Source organism: Natator depressus, chromosome 3 (genome assembly GCF_965152275.1).
Source record: "Natator depressus isolate rNatDep1 chromosome 3, rNatDep2.hap1, whole genome shotgun sequence".
Classification (NCBI taxonomy): Eukaryota; Metazoa; Chordata; order Testudines; family Cheloniidae; genus Natator; species Natator depressus.
The window spans coordinates 121178750-121195489 of NC_134236.1; the positions used below are offsets into that span (position 1 = coordinate 121178750).

General features: G+C 42.9%; 1 protein-coding gene across 5 annotated transcripts in view; it reads left to right on the top strand.

The window, feature by feature from the left end:
- ACAT2 (acetyl-CoA acetyltransferase 2) overlaps positions 1-16740 on the top strand; it is a 30234-nt gene that overhangs the window by 2291 nt on the left and 11203 nt on the right. Inside the window, exons 2-4 of one of the 5 annotated variants that reach the window (XM_074948707.1) lie at positions 1488-1594; positions 13075-13209; positions 15181-15362. In XM_074948707.1, the coding sequence (XP_074804808.1) occupies positions 13101-13209; positions 15181-15362 (291 nt within the window). In that variant the 5' untranslated portion in view covers positions 1488-1594; positions 13075-13100. Of the gene's footprint in view, positions 1-1487; positions 1595-10384; positions 10601-13074; positions 13210-15180; positions 15363-16740 lie in introns of those variants that run through there. The other 4 variants (XM_074948706.1, XM_074948708.1, XM_074948709.1 and 1 more) reach the window with 4 other exon arrangements.

A 16740-nucleotide genomic window follows, 5' to 3' on the forward strand; every position in this document is an offset into this window, starting at 1 on the left:
TTCCTAAGTCCCTTTGTGGGTCTGTCTTCCTGTTTTGCACTTGCTTTTAGTTGAAAAGTGGTTTTTAAAAAAGACAGAGAGAAAATGTCTTCAAAAGAGTATTAGAGTAGAATCAAAAAGTCTACAATCACCCATATGCCAAAGCTGTCTTCATCCAACGACTGATCTTGCTTAGCGTCCAAGATCAGGCTTGTTCAGAGTGGTATGGTTATAGACAGTTTTAATTGTTGCTTTTAATCTTTTCATCCTCTTCTCATCCTATTGTAGGTTCTGTGGATAATCGTACATTGCACATTAACCTAATTATTCTACTGCTGAGAGGCTTGCAACTAGAGTGCTTCTTCACTTACCCAGCTCTTGATCTTTTGTTTTGCTTTTGGCTTTTCAGCATGGAGGCCAATTAGAACAAAACAAACTTTAAAACATTATTTAAAAACAAATGCCTGTATATGTCAATAATAGAGATATTTTTTTAAACTAGAAAAATGGTCTTAAACCACTGTTACTACTTTTATTTGTGTGTTCTCTTCCAATATTTTCTCTCCCTTGTTCTTCACTTGGGCCGGTCCTGACCTCTTCTATAATTGCATGGCATGCAGGTTCTCTAGGCAACTAGAAGCTAAGATGCATCTGGCAGAGCTAGAGCTGCTGTTATACAACTTGAATAGCTGGCATGGGATGATTGGGTCCACTAAGCAAGTAAAAGAGGAGCAGTTGGGCTCTGAGCATAGTATTGCTACACTTGTCTCCTGCTGCCGTGCAGTCTAGACAAATTTACAGACACAAGTATGGTCCTTGTCAAATAAAAAGTGATGCAGTATTTAAAATTCATGACTCAGACTAGACCCCCAAAGTCATGAGATTGTCTGTCTTAAAAATCATGGGATTTAAAAAAAAATAATAAATTTGGGGTTCTTTTTGGTGTCAGTCTTCTGAGCCTTTAGAGTACACTTGATTTGTGTTATCAAACTTTTCTCTGTAACTATGAGGGCTATAAACTTAGTTTAAAAATAAATAGTTGAGATTCCCATGAAATAATCTGGCTCCAGAAACTGAGGGTTGGGGAAAAAAAATAGTGAGGAAAAAGGGCAAAAGTTGGCAACAGCTCTGATGGCAGCTATGATCTGTAGCCTTGGAGAGCTAGGCAGCAACAGATAAGAGAAAATAAGAGTTACAGCACTATTCAGAAAAGAAAATGGAAGTAGTCAAGGTAGAAGGGTCAATACGGTTTCCATAAAGCACTGGTAGTCTGCAAGAACCTTAAAAGAGCAAGAACTGAAAAAAGGCTGATCAGATCATGAAAAGGCAGTCTCTGATTATATATACTGGGGGGGAAATTCCCCAGCAGAAAGGAGAGTAGGAATGAATCAATAGCCCTAACCTAGTTCTATAGACAATGTGGTGTGGAAGGAGCATGGAATGAGGAACAGGCAAGAGCTTTTTCAGGGACAATGGGGAAAGGGTATTATTTTGTCTGTCACCAACAGGAAAGATAATTCAACAGAATATATGGATCACTGAAACCACTGGACAGCAGGAAAATGATATGGACGGGTTTACAATGTGACCACCAGGTGGGGACATCTGAGCAGAGGTGAGCCCAGGTTTGAATTCAGTGACTCTCTCCAGAGAGGGTTGGGCTAAAGGAATATCTTGGATACTAAACTGGAGGAGCAAGGCTATTCTTGTACACTTCTATTTAGGGTGACCAGATAGCAAGTGTGAAAAATTGGTACAGGGGGTGGAGGGTAATAGGCGCCTATATAAGAAAAAGCCCCCAAAATCGTGACAGTCCCTATAAAATCGGGACATCTGGTCACCTTACTCCTATTAGACACTTCCAAAGAGCTTGTTTAGAATTAGTACATATTTTCCTTTTGTTTCTAATGAAGGCTTTTTACCACAGGTAGTTGAACCCATTCTCTTTTGACAGCCCTTGTAATGACTACTCCTTTATTATTAAATGTGTTTATGAGTATTTACAGAGGAACTAACCAGAGCATATAAGGTCAGATCCTCACTTGGGGTAATTAGATGTAGCTCCATTGATTTAAATGGAGTTATATGGACTTTCTGAAGATGAGGATCTAATCCATAGAGCCTATTATGAAGACCTACAACACTTGCCTCTGATGTCATAGTGCACATCATGATACTACAGATCTGAATTGATTGGTGGAATGTGACACTCTGCTTGGGGTTTGTTAGCAATATTAAACAGATTCCCATTTACTCACTGTGGGCCTGTAGCAAGGCCAGAGTCTTCCCTGGCGACTTCCCACAAACAAGCCATTATGATTCATCTCCCTCAAAGGGCAGTGGTGTCTTGAATCACTGTAGTACAAGGGTTCTCAAACTTCATTGCAGTGTGACCCCCTTCTGGCAACAAAAATTAGTACACAACCCAGGATGGGGGACCAAAGCCTGAGCTCGCCTGAGCCCCGCTGCCCTGGGTTGGGAGCCAAAGCCCAAGCCCCATTGCCCCGAGTCGGAAGGCCAAAACCAAATGCCAAGGGCTTCAGCTCAAGGCCGGGGGCCTGTAACCTGAGCCCCACCGCCCAGGGCTGAAGCCCTCAGGCTTCGGCTTCGGACCTGGGCAGTGGGGCTCGGGCTTCAGCCCTGGACCCCAGCAAGTCTAAGACACCCCTGGCGACCTCATTAAAGTGTGGTGACCCACTTTGTGGTCCAGACCCACGGTTTGAGAATTGCTGCTGTAGTCAGAATCAATTTTGGTGGAACAGTTAATACAAACAAGTTCAAAGCACAACTACCTGTACAATTTTTTGAGACAGACAAGGTGGGTGAGGTAATATCTTTTATTGGACCAACTTCTGTTGGTGGAAGAGACAAGCTTTCACACTACGCAGAGATTGTCTTTTCCACCAACAGAAGTTGGTCCAATAAAATATATTACTTCATCCACCTTCTCTTTCTCATATCCTGGGACCGACATGGATACAACAGTGCAATATACAGTTATTTGGCTAAGGGATAAAATCAAGTTTCTGTCAAGCTCCTTTTTTAAGTCATAGAAAAGCCTCCACAGCTTTAATTTGCAAAGATTTTTATTTGAAAGCAAGCCAGAATTTTTTATGTGATCCTGATTAGGTGATGAGTTGCACTTGTCCTGATTAAGTTATATTTAGCAAGGAAGTTAGTTGCTTACCCTGAGCTTCTCACAGCTGAGAGGAATTCCTGCCCACCTACTCCTCAGAAACTTTTCTCCCACAATACAATCAGTTCATAATTTGAGGATTGGGAATTTGAACCCTTATATCTCATATCTTACCTCGGGATAGCAGTTTGATCTTCAGGCTATGCCTAATGGCCTGAATCTGTCCCTGCACTGCAGATTGGATCTGTGGGTTCTCTTTGGTGGGAAAATCTGAAGGAGGAATATCACGGCCTCCCGACTGGAGATGGGTGAATAACAGATTTTTTTTGTTCACTTACAACTCCAAAAAACTGGGAGGAAAAATATAGTTTTGGGTCAAATCAAAACCAAAAGTAAAAAAGTTATTTTGGGTCAAACAAAATATTTGTATTTTGAACTTTTTTTTTTTTTTTTTTTTACATTTAACAAATTTTTAATACAATCAAAGGAAGTTTCGAAACGAAAAGCCCTCTAGAATAAATAAATCAAAATGTTTTATTTCAAACAGGCTGAAAGAAAGTGTTTTGATTTATTTTGAAAATTGTTTTTGGTGTGTTTGTTTTTTAACCAAAACAACTTGACAAACTAGACATGAATTTGCAAAATGTTTCTGTGTTGCTGAATGTGCATTTTTCACTGAAGAAAGTTTCAGTCAAAACATTTTACTCAGCTGTATTCCCTGCCCTACACCTTAGAACAGGGGTGGCCAACATGTGGCTCTTCAGAAGTTAATATGTGGCTCCTTGTATAGGCACCAACTCCGGGGCTGGAGCTACAGGCGCCAACTTTCCAATGTGCTGGGGGGTGCTCTCTGCTCAACCCCTGGCTCTGCCACAGGCCCTGCCCCCACTCCTGCCTCCTCCCCTGAGCGTGCAGTGCCCTCGCTCCTCCCCCCTCACCCCCTGGAGCCTCCTGCATGCCACGAAACAGCTGATCAGGAGGCATGGGGAGGGACAGGGAGGCGCTGATCGGTGGGGCTGCCGGTGAGTGGTAGGCGCTGGGAGTGGGTGTGGGGAGCTGATGAGGGGCTGCTGATGTATTACTGTGGCTCTTTGGCAATGTATATTGGTAAATTCTGGCTCCTTCTGAGTCTCAGTTTGGCCACCCCTGCCTTAGAGCATACACTATAGACCTTGAACAGGCCCAGGCACAATATGAAATCAGGCCCTCCTGTGGGCAAGCTATGTGGAAGGGCAAAACTGGAAAAGATTGCTTCATCAAGGCTTTTTCAAATCAGCCAAAGCGACTCATTTTTGCAAAATGAATGCAAAGCTTTAAGATTCAATGTATTGTATATCTGTATATAAAACAAAGAATAATGGAGTGTTTAATTCTTTTTTAATGGCAAAAGTGTGTGTGTGTGCTCTCTCTCTCCCCTTTCCCCCCAATCTTCAGGCACAAACATTGCTGAAGAGATTTTGTCCGAACCACCAGACTACAGATTCACTCTCTCTCTGGCCCCGTGACAGTTCCACTATGGATAAACATTTAAATAGTCATGGGACCAGAGAGAGAAAGAATGGGAATGACTCTGCGGTCCAATGGTTAGGGCATCCATCTGGGAAGTGGGAAATCCTGGATCCAGTTCCCCTGTTCCAAACTCTTTCATTATTTAGCTACTGTGGAACAGCTTCAACAGGAGAGACTGAGGGAGCCCTACATCAGACTATCCTATAGTGCAGTGGTTAAAAGACTCTCCTGAGGGGTGGGAGACCCCTATTCAATGTTTTCTTCCCCATGCTGGCAGAGGGAAGGGATTTGAAGGCAGGGTCTCCCACAACCCAGGCAAGTGCGTTAGCCACCAGGCTAAGAGTTATAAGTGGGCAGCACCATCACCTCCTCCTCCTCTGGTGGCAGCCAGACTGTAAATGGGACCCAGTCTTGTAGGTGGCCTCTGAGCATGCCTACCAAATCAGGCATCTTATGCGACTTACGCAAACATCTATCTTTCCTCTGTGTGTGAATCACTCTGGGGCTTATACGGGAGATAGATGACTAGAGTGAGGAAGCACTGCGCAGGCCCAGAGACAAAAACGTGGGTGGCAGGGAACATTTACCCTGAAAACATAAAGGCAGTCGGTATCTATGTGCCTACAGAGTTCGGTGGCAGTTCAGTGGAGCTTAAAACTGGGACTTTGGTGCCTAAACCTGAGGCTTTGGCACCTAAATCTGAGGTTTAGACCTTTAATACCTTTGTGGATCAGGGCCTTCATTCCAAACTAATTTTCCCATCTTACCCAATTGGATTTGTCAGGTATGGATGAGATTTCCAAGTAATGGGAAAATGTACCAACTTTGGACACTATTTCGCTATTCATTAACTGCTGGATACAAAGCACAACTTGCCAAACTGCTGAATGTACTTTTTTTGTTTCACTTGTATGCAGTTTGACTTATTCTGATCTGTAACCTACCTGTTTCATAATTGTCTTATGCAATTGCTATGTTCTTTTGAGCATTGCTTTTATGAATTTGGGTCCCATCCTGGCCATTTTCTGATCAGAGTTAGTTAGGATATTGCAAGTTCGGTAGGAATGCTTTTATAAAATTCACCAACGTCTCACCATTACCACTGAGACCCTTGTTGTATCACATCTTGACTGTTGTAACTTTCTCTGTTCTGGCTGTCAAACAATTCTGTTGCTTGCAGCTAGAAGAAAAATATTGCAGAAGGCTAGCTTACTGGGGTGAGCAGTCCTGTTGATTTACTGCCCTCTCTGGACTTTGCACTCCTAAAAATAACATTTAATACCACCAGAAGCTCATCTTAGATTGAATGTAGATTGTGCACCTGCAGTGATGCCTCAAATTAATAATCAATCAATTACTAATTATAGTAATGATCATGTAAGCATGGGTATAGCATCAGTGATGTGCTACCCTTAAATGTCCACATTAGTCATTCCCTCTTGGTCTGTAAGAAGATGTTGAAGACAACTTCGTGCTGCAGATGCTATGGTGTCTCAGGAATTATATGGATTTTTTTCCAAGGTTAGCTACCCTGTTTGGCATAAAAGTATATAATCATAATTCTCCCTTATCTGATGGTAGACATAATTGCTTATTGATCAGGTCTTTTAAAGGAACCCAAACTGAAATACATTTTTTTTTTTCAAATTTAAACAGATCATTGTTAAAGGACCAGGTGGCCCGGCCAAGATGGTCGGGGGGGGGTGTGTCCTATGACAAGGAGGAAGCACCTGAAGGAAGAGCTGTTGTACCTTGAACCCTTCATATTTTCAATCTTTAGCTGCTTGGGAGCATATGGTATGCCTTCCTCTCTGCCCACCCAACGATTCTGTTGCTCAAGGGATTTGTCTGGCTTCCTCGTACAACTTGTATGCTGAACCTAAAGAGACTGGGAGCACTTCTTCCCCTTTCAAGAGCTAGAAACCCAAGAGTAGCTGAAGCTTTCTTGTATAGTGTGGTTCCTTCAGTTCCAGTGTTCCTCCAACCAGACCAGAATATGTGAGGAGCATTCCCCATTGTGATTGTCACAGTTATACTGTCCAGTCTGGTCTATCCTGATTACTGAGGAAATCAGGCTCCTGTGAGAGTCCATGCCAACCATCTTCATCATCTATGTAACTGGAGTGTTGTATTTTCCTGTATATTAGCTCCATGGCTTCCTTTGCATTATAAATGAGATTATGTTATGAACAAGTGCATGGAAGGCAGTGGTAGTGTTGCTGCTCTTACCCTGTGCTTCCACACAGAGAGTCCAAATACAGGTTACACATGCAGATTAACCACCAAGTGCACATTACGCAATAGGCAGTACATGACCATCAGTAAACTTTTGTTCCATACGCACTCTCATGTCCTATCTACTTGTCATCATGCTAGGGTATGTTGTCACCCATCTTTTTAGCTCATTCATACTTCTCTGGGATTGCATTTGCCCCCCCAAAATACAATACTTAAATATATAGGTAAAAATATAATCCCCAGCTCTCCTAGGACGCTAGATAAATTGAGTCATGTTAACTTTTCTGGTCTTCTCCTGGAGCTGGCAAATTTCAGTGTTGTACTGCGCCCTAATTGGCATGTCAGCAGTGTCAGATACCTCTTGTGCAGGCCTGTTGGCGGGGGCTCTGGCATCTCAGTGAGAGAGAGGGCACGGATCTGCTCAGGTGGTTGTCAGTCTGTCCATCTGTCTTTCTCTGCTCTCCCTTTCTCTCCCTTGCTCTGTAGGTTCCTTCCTTTGTTCTGTCCCTTTTCCTTTCTTCATCTCGATCACTTTCCCCTCCTCTGAACTCCCTCTTGCTCACACACATCACCTGGCTTCCCAGTAATATCACCATTCTTCTCAAGCAGAGGCATCACCCCCAAATATTCTGCTTGATGCTTGTTTGTATAGGATTAAAGAGGAATCCCTCATCTGTAACAGCATATCACTCCATATGTTACCCCCCCATTATGCTTCCACCATGTAAAATGATCATGGTAGAGGTACCTAACAGATCAAAGAGGTTGGTAATAATGGACTAAAATAACCAATAGGATTTTAACATAAATAGTAGAGAAGTGTTAAATACATTAGGTTAAATCAATGTATGATTTTTTCCAATTATCTGGGTTCTGTGGACAACTGCTCTCCTATAAACCCAGCAGTAGGTCACTTGACATACTCACTTTCAATTGTAAAAAATAAAGTGAGAGTTTGGAACAACAAGAGGCTGGGCTAAACAAATGTTAGGTTAGGGTTTTCCATATAAAATGAGATCTGAAAGTGATTAGACAACCACCAAGAACTGCTATAAGAGCCGTTCACAAGGAGAAGTTTTTAATGTCTGTTTCCACCTCAGCCCTACATTTCATTTCCCCCACTTACCAGCGTTTGGCTAGAGAGAGAGGTACAGATATCTGGGCTACTTTAAAGTAGGGATTGAAATCAGTCTCCCAGGAGCACAATCCATCCCATCTGCCACTTGCTGTTTGAATAGTTGACTGGGCATACCTCCATGTTTGTATCATCTGGAAATAATTTCCTGAACCATAGCAAATGTGGGCAGGCAGGGTCACTCAGAACATAATGGGGAGAGAAACACCATTAATGTTGATGTTGTTGGGGATGAAAGGTAGAAAGTTTCCATCTATACACTCTTAAATTTTTTGAAAATTCTAGCATTGTGCACTTTGCCTGACCACCCTGTGTAAACTTCCAGAAACATGCCATGATTATCTACTAATGCTTATGCCACCATTGATTCATAACCCTTTCTCTTAATCTACCTCGGGGCACTATGGGCACATGAGTTACATGAATAGCTCCTGCAGCGTTTGAAAAGCCAAATTATTTAAATACCGGAATCTCTTCAACATTTGCGACCTCGATAAGTACCTGCAACGTAAGATGAACAGCTGTGCACACAGCCACAATAACAGCACCCACTGGAGACTTCAGTCCCAAACTGGTACCCACTCAGCTGACCAATAAATATTTGAGCAGGCAGCTTCGACAGGGCAACTGGCCACTCTTTTCCTCAACCTTGTGGTCTGGTCTTGCAACATCACCAGAGGCATAAAAAATTGTCATTTCTTATTTTGAAGTTATGCATTTGTGATTGCTTGTCCCAGATCTTGACAACACCCTGGTCCTGCTAGTCTGGGGTTGTAGTCCAGGATCAAAAGTGGCACTCCCCCTAGTGAACATCATCCTCAAGTAGTACATGGAGAAAACTCCTCCTTAGGTAGTTGTGCATGACATTACAGCAACAACTGCTAACTATCTGGGCCTGGTCTACACTACAGAGATAAGTTGATGTAAGCTGCCTTACGTTGACCTAACTCTGTGAGCGTCTACACTAAAATGTTGCTCCCGCTGATAACTCACCCACTACATTGACTTAATAACTCCACTTCCATGAGAGGCATAGAGTCAATGTTGATGTAGTTAGGTTGACGCACACTGCGTTGCTTACATCTACTGTTGCTGCCTTTCAGAAGCCATCCCACAATGTCCCACGTTGACAGTTAAATCGGTGCAAGCGCTTCTGGTGAGGATGCACACCACTGACACGAGAAGCATAGTGTGGACATACAAAAGCCGTTTAATTACTGCGGTGGCTGTACATCGCCATAATTTAGGTCGACATAATTTTGCAGTGTAGACATATGATTGGTCTGTGGCCGTCAACAGCCATTGCTAGAACACACTCAGCCATCTTGCCAAAGCTGCCCCCAGTGCCTCACAATTACTTTTCAAAAGATATAGCAAAAATATTCTCTGCTGAGCAAAGAGTGAGAACCAAAGCCCAGATCCTCAAAAGGTATTTAGGCTTCTAACGTCCACTGATTTCAGAGTGGAATCAGATTTCACAGTAATTTCAGTGAATGTTAGGGGCCTAAATACCTTTGTGGATCTTTGAGTATTTAGCCACTGTTTTGAGAAAAATACTTGGAAATTATACTAGTGCCTGGAAGCTTATTGGAGTGGCCCTTCAAATTAGGAGAATGTTACCTCTTTTTCCTTACAATTCCCTGTGCTCCCAGGAGGCCATTCTAAATCTCCCACAGGCCACTACTTCAGGGAGTGTTTCAGGAACAGGGATTGGTACCCAAAAGCCAGTACAACTGCAATGATATAGTACAGTGCTGGAATGGACGCAGACAGAATTGCATCCTAAACTGTGTCTTTTTATTACAAATTTCATGATATTTGGTGTTTTTCTTTGGTGTTTTGTCTCAACCCCAAGCATCAAGTGATTATATGAGAAGGTCATCTTTCACTGGGGAGAAAAAAAAGCCTAAAGCCTTCATGGTTGTGGAGAAAAGCTTGAAAATGTAAACCCTAAAAGCTGAAAAAAAATAGTAGACAAAAGAAACCACCATTTACTATTTTTGTTTAAATCTCATGATTTTTAAGCCAATCTCCTCCCTTTTGGGGGCCTGACTCATGATTATTAATACTGGAGTTGCCAATATGGCACGTGCAGGCCTGTGTTATATTTAACTGTATATAACTGTAGCATAGATGGAACAGGATTGTGTCCCTGGTAGCAAGGCTGAAGTGCTGTCTGCAATCCAAATAGGTCCAGCCCACGCTACAGCTTTTAAGGATGGCGTCAGCAATCAGGAGGCTCCCTAAGTCAGTTTTATCTGTGGTGCAGACTGGCCCTGCCCTAGGAAGCCATGAACTGGCCACCCCCTGCCCTAGGGCAACTCAGCCTCCCCTTGGAAAAACAGGGGAGAAGGTCACGTGGCCTGTCCAACGGCAACACTCCTCCCCCGTGTCTGTCATGTGATGCGCCCGCTTCCCGAGGCTAGCGCCTCCCTGCCGAAGGTGGTTGGGAGGCAGAGAAACTGGAAGATCAGTCTCAGAGCCGGGCGGGCGCGAGGCGGCGGGAGCAGGGCTGGTGCGCGCTGGGAGTCCGGCTGTCGCCAGCATGAGCGCGCAAGGCTCGGAAGCGGTGGTGCTTGTTTCCGCTGCAAGAACCCCCGTTGGTAAGCGGCTCCATGGTGCGGCGCAGCCATCCCTTCCCGCTGCGCCCTGCAGCGGCTGGTGGTGGGGGAGATCGGGCGTTGAGCCAGTGACTGCGGATGGCAGCGGGGCCCCCGCGTGCTCTTGCACGCGTGTGTGATTGTGCGGGGGGGGGGGGTTCCTCTTTCTGCACTGTTTGGGTGAGTGGATGCGTGCTGTGCGGCTTTGTTGCCCCCTCCCACCAGCCAGGTTGGGTGTGTTTCTGGGGCACTCCAGGCACGTGCTGCCCATAGGTTACAGGGTGCTTGGGGAGCCTTCGACACGGAGGGTGCTATAGGCGCGCAATATCCTTTGCTACTCTTATTTCTGTGAATGGGGCTGGGGGAGAAGGCTGCTGATTGGCTCGCTCCCATCCTTGCAGCCAGGGCCGGCTCTACCTTTTTTGCCGCCCCAAGCAGCGAAGGGGGGGGGGGGGGGGAAGCGACCGCCGAAGAAGAAGAAATGAAAAAGCTGCCGTCGAGGAAGGAAAAATGAAAAACAAAATAAAAAAACCCGGAGTGCCGCCCCGGCACCAGCTTCCCTAGCTGGTGCCTAGAGCCGGCCCTGCTTGCAGCAGCGCCGGGCCATCACTGTGGGCGCAGGGAGACTCCACCCAGGCCCTGCGCTTGCCTTGCACTGATTGGGCAGAAGCGATAGAGCCACTTTGTCAGGCGGTTTGGTGATTGCTTAGCCGGCGTCCTCAAGGGTTGCTCTTGCTCCGATTGGGTTACGCACGGTAGAACCATAGGCTGCTGCCCGAGGCGCTGTAACGCGTCTCATTCAGTAGCTTCAGGGAGTCCAAAGAGGAGGAGCTGATGTGTTCATTCGGGTTCCCTTTGTTTAGTGTGTGGTTTGTATTAAAGAGAAAGCAAACAATCCCTCTTCGTTCGGCCTGAGGCCAGCACTTTCTGTAGGGGGAAGGCCTGTAAGGTAAACATGATGCAAAGCTTCAAGGATGTGGGTAGCATGTATATCAATACTGGCTGGTATGTTGAGAGGTATAAACGAAAACACTTACAGAGAAGAACACGGGCTTTCTCATTTCAATGAAATGCCTCCTGTGAAGGAGGCAGTGTCAGGGGCACATTTGGGTGGGGATAGGTGACTTGACCTTTATCCTCTTGGTAAGATCTGTTTTCTTGGACTGTTTTATTATGCTTGTTCTAGGCTAATCTTAGAATGTTAGGTTACCCATAGCCATTTGTTTAAGGTATTGGTAAACTGGGATAAAGTGGTCCAGTCTGTCTAGAATATCCTTGAACACTACTTCATAAATATTTATGAAGATTTTATCTTGTGTTCTCTCTGACTCCTGCACCATTATATTGTTAATAAGTAGTTTGAGGGAACATTCTTTCCCCTCCACGGTACTGATGGGAGAGGGGATACAAGTGTGGCTAATGAATTCAAAAACTAATCTATATTGGACAGAATAATTAAAAAAACAAATGTGTACACCAGCCACCTCTCCTTCCTGTCCTGGGTGGATTAAAGATTTTTTCCAAATAGAATGTAAACTGTAAAAGTCTAATGATTTCCCCCCCCCATCTCCTTTTTTGATGAGAGAGAAAAATATTATAAACAAAGTAGACTGTGATCCCTAAATAGAACTAGTTGGGGTATATGTGTAGGGGATTCTAAGGACACAGAAAGGAATGGTTTCAGCGTAGCAGCCATGTTAGTCTGTAGCCGCAAAAAGAAAAAGGAGTACTTGTGGCACCTTAGAGGCTAACAAATAGTACTCCTTTTCTTTTTGCACTAAGGAATGGTAGCCTGGTAGAGTATTTTATGGTTTGCTGATATTTAGGTTGTATAATTACATTTTAGGCTCCCTACAAAATTTGTGGCTGGATCACATGGTGATCCCAGGACACTCTCCCCCCGCCCCCCAGTCTAGAAATTGTATTCCTTCCTTCTCCCTCCTTCCCCCCCCAAAACATAGTATTCAGTTGAAATGACACTTTTCCCCACAACTTCAGCTCCCCGTCAAAGAATTAACCAAAAGAAAGGCATGATAGATTTTGACACACCACAGCACTATAGTACTTCTAAACACTAGGCAGAACTAAACATGGGTTTAGAAAGGCCCTTTTGCAGGTAAATAATTCAGATATTCTGCTGATGTATGGTGTCTTAAAATGTAGACTAGACTAGATCAGATAATGGTACTAGTTGTTGAATATCACCCTTGAGTTCCTTCTGTTCTTTGTTGTGCTGCTCTGATCATTGTAAACCAGATGTTTTATTTCCTGTGTTCTTTTCCTCCTTCATTGACTGAAGTGAGAAGGAGCAAAATGAATCCTAAAGGCAAAAACTAATTCATTCTCTCTCAAGTCAAGAAGTGAAATCTTGGGCAATATTTTCCTCAGAATCTTTTTTGGAGTCATGGGGTTTAAAAAAAAAAAAAAAAAAGTATGACGACACTGACAAAAATCTAATTGTTTGGTTTTTTATGTAGGTTCCTTTAATGGTGCCTTGTCCACAATGCATGCCCATGAGCTGGGCTCTATTGTCATTAAAGAAGTATTGAAGAGGGCAAATGTCAATCCGGAAGAAGTGTCTGAGGTTATATTTGGACAAGTCTTGACAGCAGGTATTTTTTAAATTACTTCTTCAAACACTTGTACAAAAAGGAATTGGAAATAAAAGTTTTCCTTTAGTTTTATGATGAGAGACTATGATTGTATAGCAGAGAACAAATCCCATCAAATATCAAGTCCCTATTTTACTGTTCCATTGAAATTTTAACATTTCATTTTAAGAATATTAACATTGTTGGCATTTAAGGACTGAAGAAAGCAGATCCTGACTTTAACCCCAACCTTCATTCTGGACACTGCATAAAGCCATAGATATCTAACTTATTTTCTTTTAATCCAAAGAGGAACTAACAAAGTGGGTACGTAACACTAACCACAGACTGATCTTTCACTGTTGTAACCAGCCTCCTCTCATGTCTCCCTTGTCTCTCCTTAATCATTGCTTGCCATGTTAAGTCTGACTTGAACTGGAAAGTCCTCAGGGCAAAGAGCTGTATTGTATCTATCTGTAATGCAATATGTATACTTGTGAAGCTGTGGAAATAATCCTTGGGTTAAGACCCCATAAAGAGAAACTTCATATTATTTTGATCTGATGGAAATGCAGCTGTTAAAGAAGATGACCACTTTAATGGCTTCTTAACTAGAAGATTACATGGCTTTGGGTTATTTGAAATATAAATACTAATATGCATGCCTTTATGTTTGTTTAATTTAAACTAGAGCTCAATTCTTTGCCTCCTATATTATGTAATGAAATGAAGGGTGTGCCCACTCTTTTTACTTGTGGCTTCTATACAAAAGAGCAGGCACTGCTTTGGCCTGGAGACATGGAGTTGAAGAATGCTTTCTGTAATATGCAATACTTCAGTTCTCTGTCAGAGGTTACAGAATGAAAGCTTTTATGACTCTTGCTATATGCTTGAGCTTTATCCATTTCCTAAGGGGTATAGGGTAATATTTGGTCATTCTTAACTGTTGTGTAGAATATCCAAGAAGTTTGATCTAGTAATAAATAAAATGACCAATGTCTGTTTAGTTTCAGAAAAGCACTAGTTTAGTCAAGTCACATTTGCTTGAAATTTGTAACCAAATGGAAAGCAGGATTGTAAATATGAATTTACAGCAAATTGGGGAAATATCTATTTTTGCAAATTTTACTGGTCTTTGCTACAAATAGCAAATAAAATGGTCATATCCAAAGATTAATACAGTGACCAAATATGGGAAAGGTCCTGTCTGTTATAAACAGCAACTGGTTCCCCTGACTCTTGTGCCTGTAGTGCAGGTAAAGCCCTCTGACAAAGACTGCAGCAGCACACTGTAGAATAGAGTTGGTTTTCTGTCTGCTCTGCTGTGAGTTCTTCAAAGGGAATCACAACACCAGGGCATGGGAGGAGATTGCAACAAATCCCTAAAGCACGTTGTGATGGATGTGCTATCACTCAAATTAAGCTGTGTGTGAGGGTTCTTTAAAAATAAAAAACCACACACAAACCTTACCTGAGAAATTACTTTAGGCAACTACAGAATCCCACTTGGAAGGGTGCTCTTCATTTCTAACTGGGAAAGTCATGTGAGCAAAACTCTGGTGTCAGAAAGCAGGAGAACTCCCATGAGTTATTCCATTTGCAAAAAAAATGCCCTTGTAATTTTCTTCTCACCCAGTAGAAGCTTAATTAGATAACCCCTCTTAACTGCCATTCATCACTGGGAATGAACTCTAAAATGTGGGGGGAAATCTGGCTGTCACTTCATGAGTAGCAGAATGTATGTTAGCCTACTTACCTCTGTTTAATATGGAGATAGGTCTATCTCAGAGCTGGAAGGGACCTTGAAAGGTCATAGAGTCCAGTCTCCTGCCTTCACAGCAGGACCCAGTACTGTCCCTTATTTTTGCCCCAGGTCCCTAAATGGCCCCCTCAAGGATTGAGCTCACAACCCTGGGTTTAGCAGGCCAATGCTCAAACTACTGAGCTATCCCTCCCCCACTCTGCACTTGTTCAGATCTGTAATTCTTGCAGGTGCTGGTCAGAATCCTGTACGACAGGCCAGTGTTGGTGCAGGAATCCCATATGCTGTACCATCTTGGGGCTGTCAGATGATATGTGGCTCAGGCCTGAAAGCAATATGTTTGGGGGCTCAGTCCATATTGACAGGAGATTCCAGCATTGTGGTGGCAGGAGGCATGGAAAGCATGAGCAAGGTGAGGCTATAGTCCCTTTTGGCAATAACAAAGGGTTACTTGTGACTTCAGGTTTACTATTTGATTTTAAAACTTGAATAATCTGGTAGGAAAATGTTTTGGACTGTTCCTTTGTTTTTTGGGCACCTGGAACTCTTAATGAGCTCAGCTGGAGTTGCAAGTGAGTAACTGTGTGGAATTGGTCTATGTATTTGTCCATTTTTTTGTTTGAGGTTTGTTTTTCCATTGCAGACTAAACTTAGTTTAAAAAGTTACTACTTTTGTAGACTTCTCTTTAATAGATCTGTTGCGTTTGTCCTCTTCCACTAACCAATACCTCTTTAGTTGTTGAGGCAGAGTTGTCTTTAAATTCTTCTTTTGAAATTTCAGAACTGTCAAGGATTTCTTCACCTTCATTAGTATCCAACTTTCCATTGAGCAACCTTTTTCTCCTCTAGTGAGACTATTTCTAGATGAAATCTATCATTCATATATAATGGATATAAAATGAAAGTCAGGATATAGTTGTAGTGGTCCCTAACTTGGATTAACCCTTTACTGAAATTCAAAATGTGATTTAGGAATTTTAGTATTATAGATCTGACGGTGTTATGAGACTGCATGGGATATGAAAATATTGTGTACGCTATTGATCTATTAAGTGTTCCTGCTTAATCTAGCAAGAGGAAATTCAAAGGGAGATTCACTTAAGGCCCGATCCAAAGCCCATTGTAATCAATGGGAATCTTTTCACTGATTTTGTTGGGCTGTAGATCAGATCCTTAGGGCCCAGTCCTGCAACTCTTACTCACCTGAGCAATATGATTTAAATGGGACCATCTGGAATCTTAGTGAGTAGAAATTAAACTAGTGCTGATATGAACCCTGATTCAGTTCAGAAGGATTCATTCTGATCAAACTAAACTTCTTGACAACCTTTTTTAACTGCTATTTAGGATGGTAGATACTGACAAATAGTTTTTGGTGGTGGGGATGTATTTGGAGTGATAAGAAAACAGATTAAGATAACTTTGTAAATTCTGATGAAATTGCTTATTTCTCCATGTCCGTGCTCTGGGGATGAATTTAGAGTGTCTTAAATTTCTAAACATTTTTAGTTGGCAATTATAAATGCAACATCTGGCTTAAATAGAGAGGGAATGGAAACCTTGGAGACTAGACTGATTACACTGTTTTAATTCAAGCCTGTTTTAATTTCCCTCCATCACCATGGCAGTGAATGGTTTACTCCCAGCAAGACAGGCAAAGGCAGTATTGCTGCTTGCTCTGCAGGAGGCCCAGGTGCAGGAGTAATCTGAAGACTACTTTTCTCATATGTGAACTGTCTGTTCTCTAAGGGTAGGTGTTGGCTGGGCCACCCAGTGCCTTCTGCTGACTC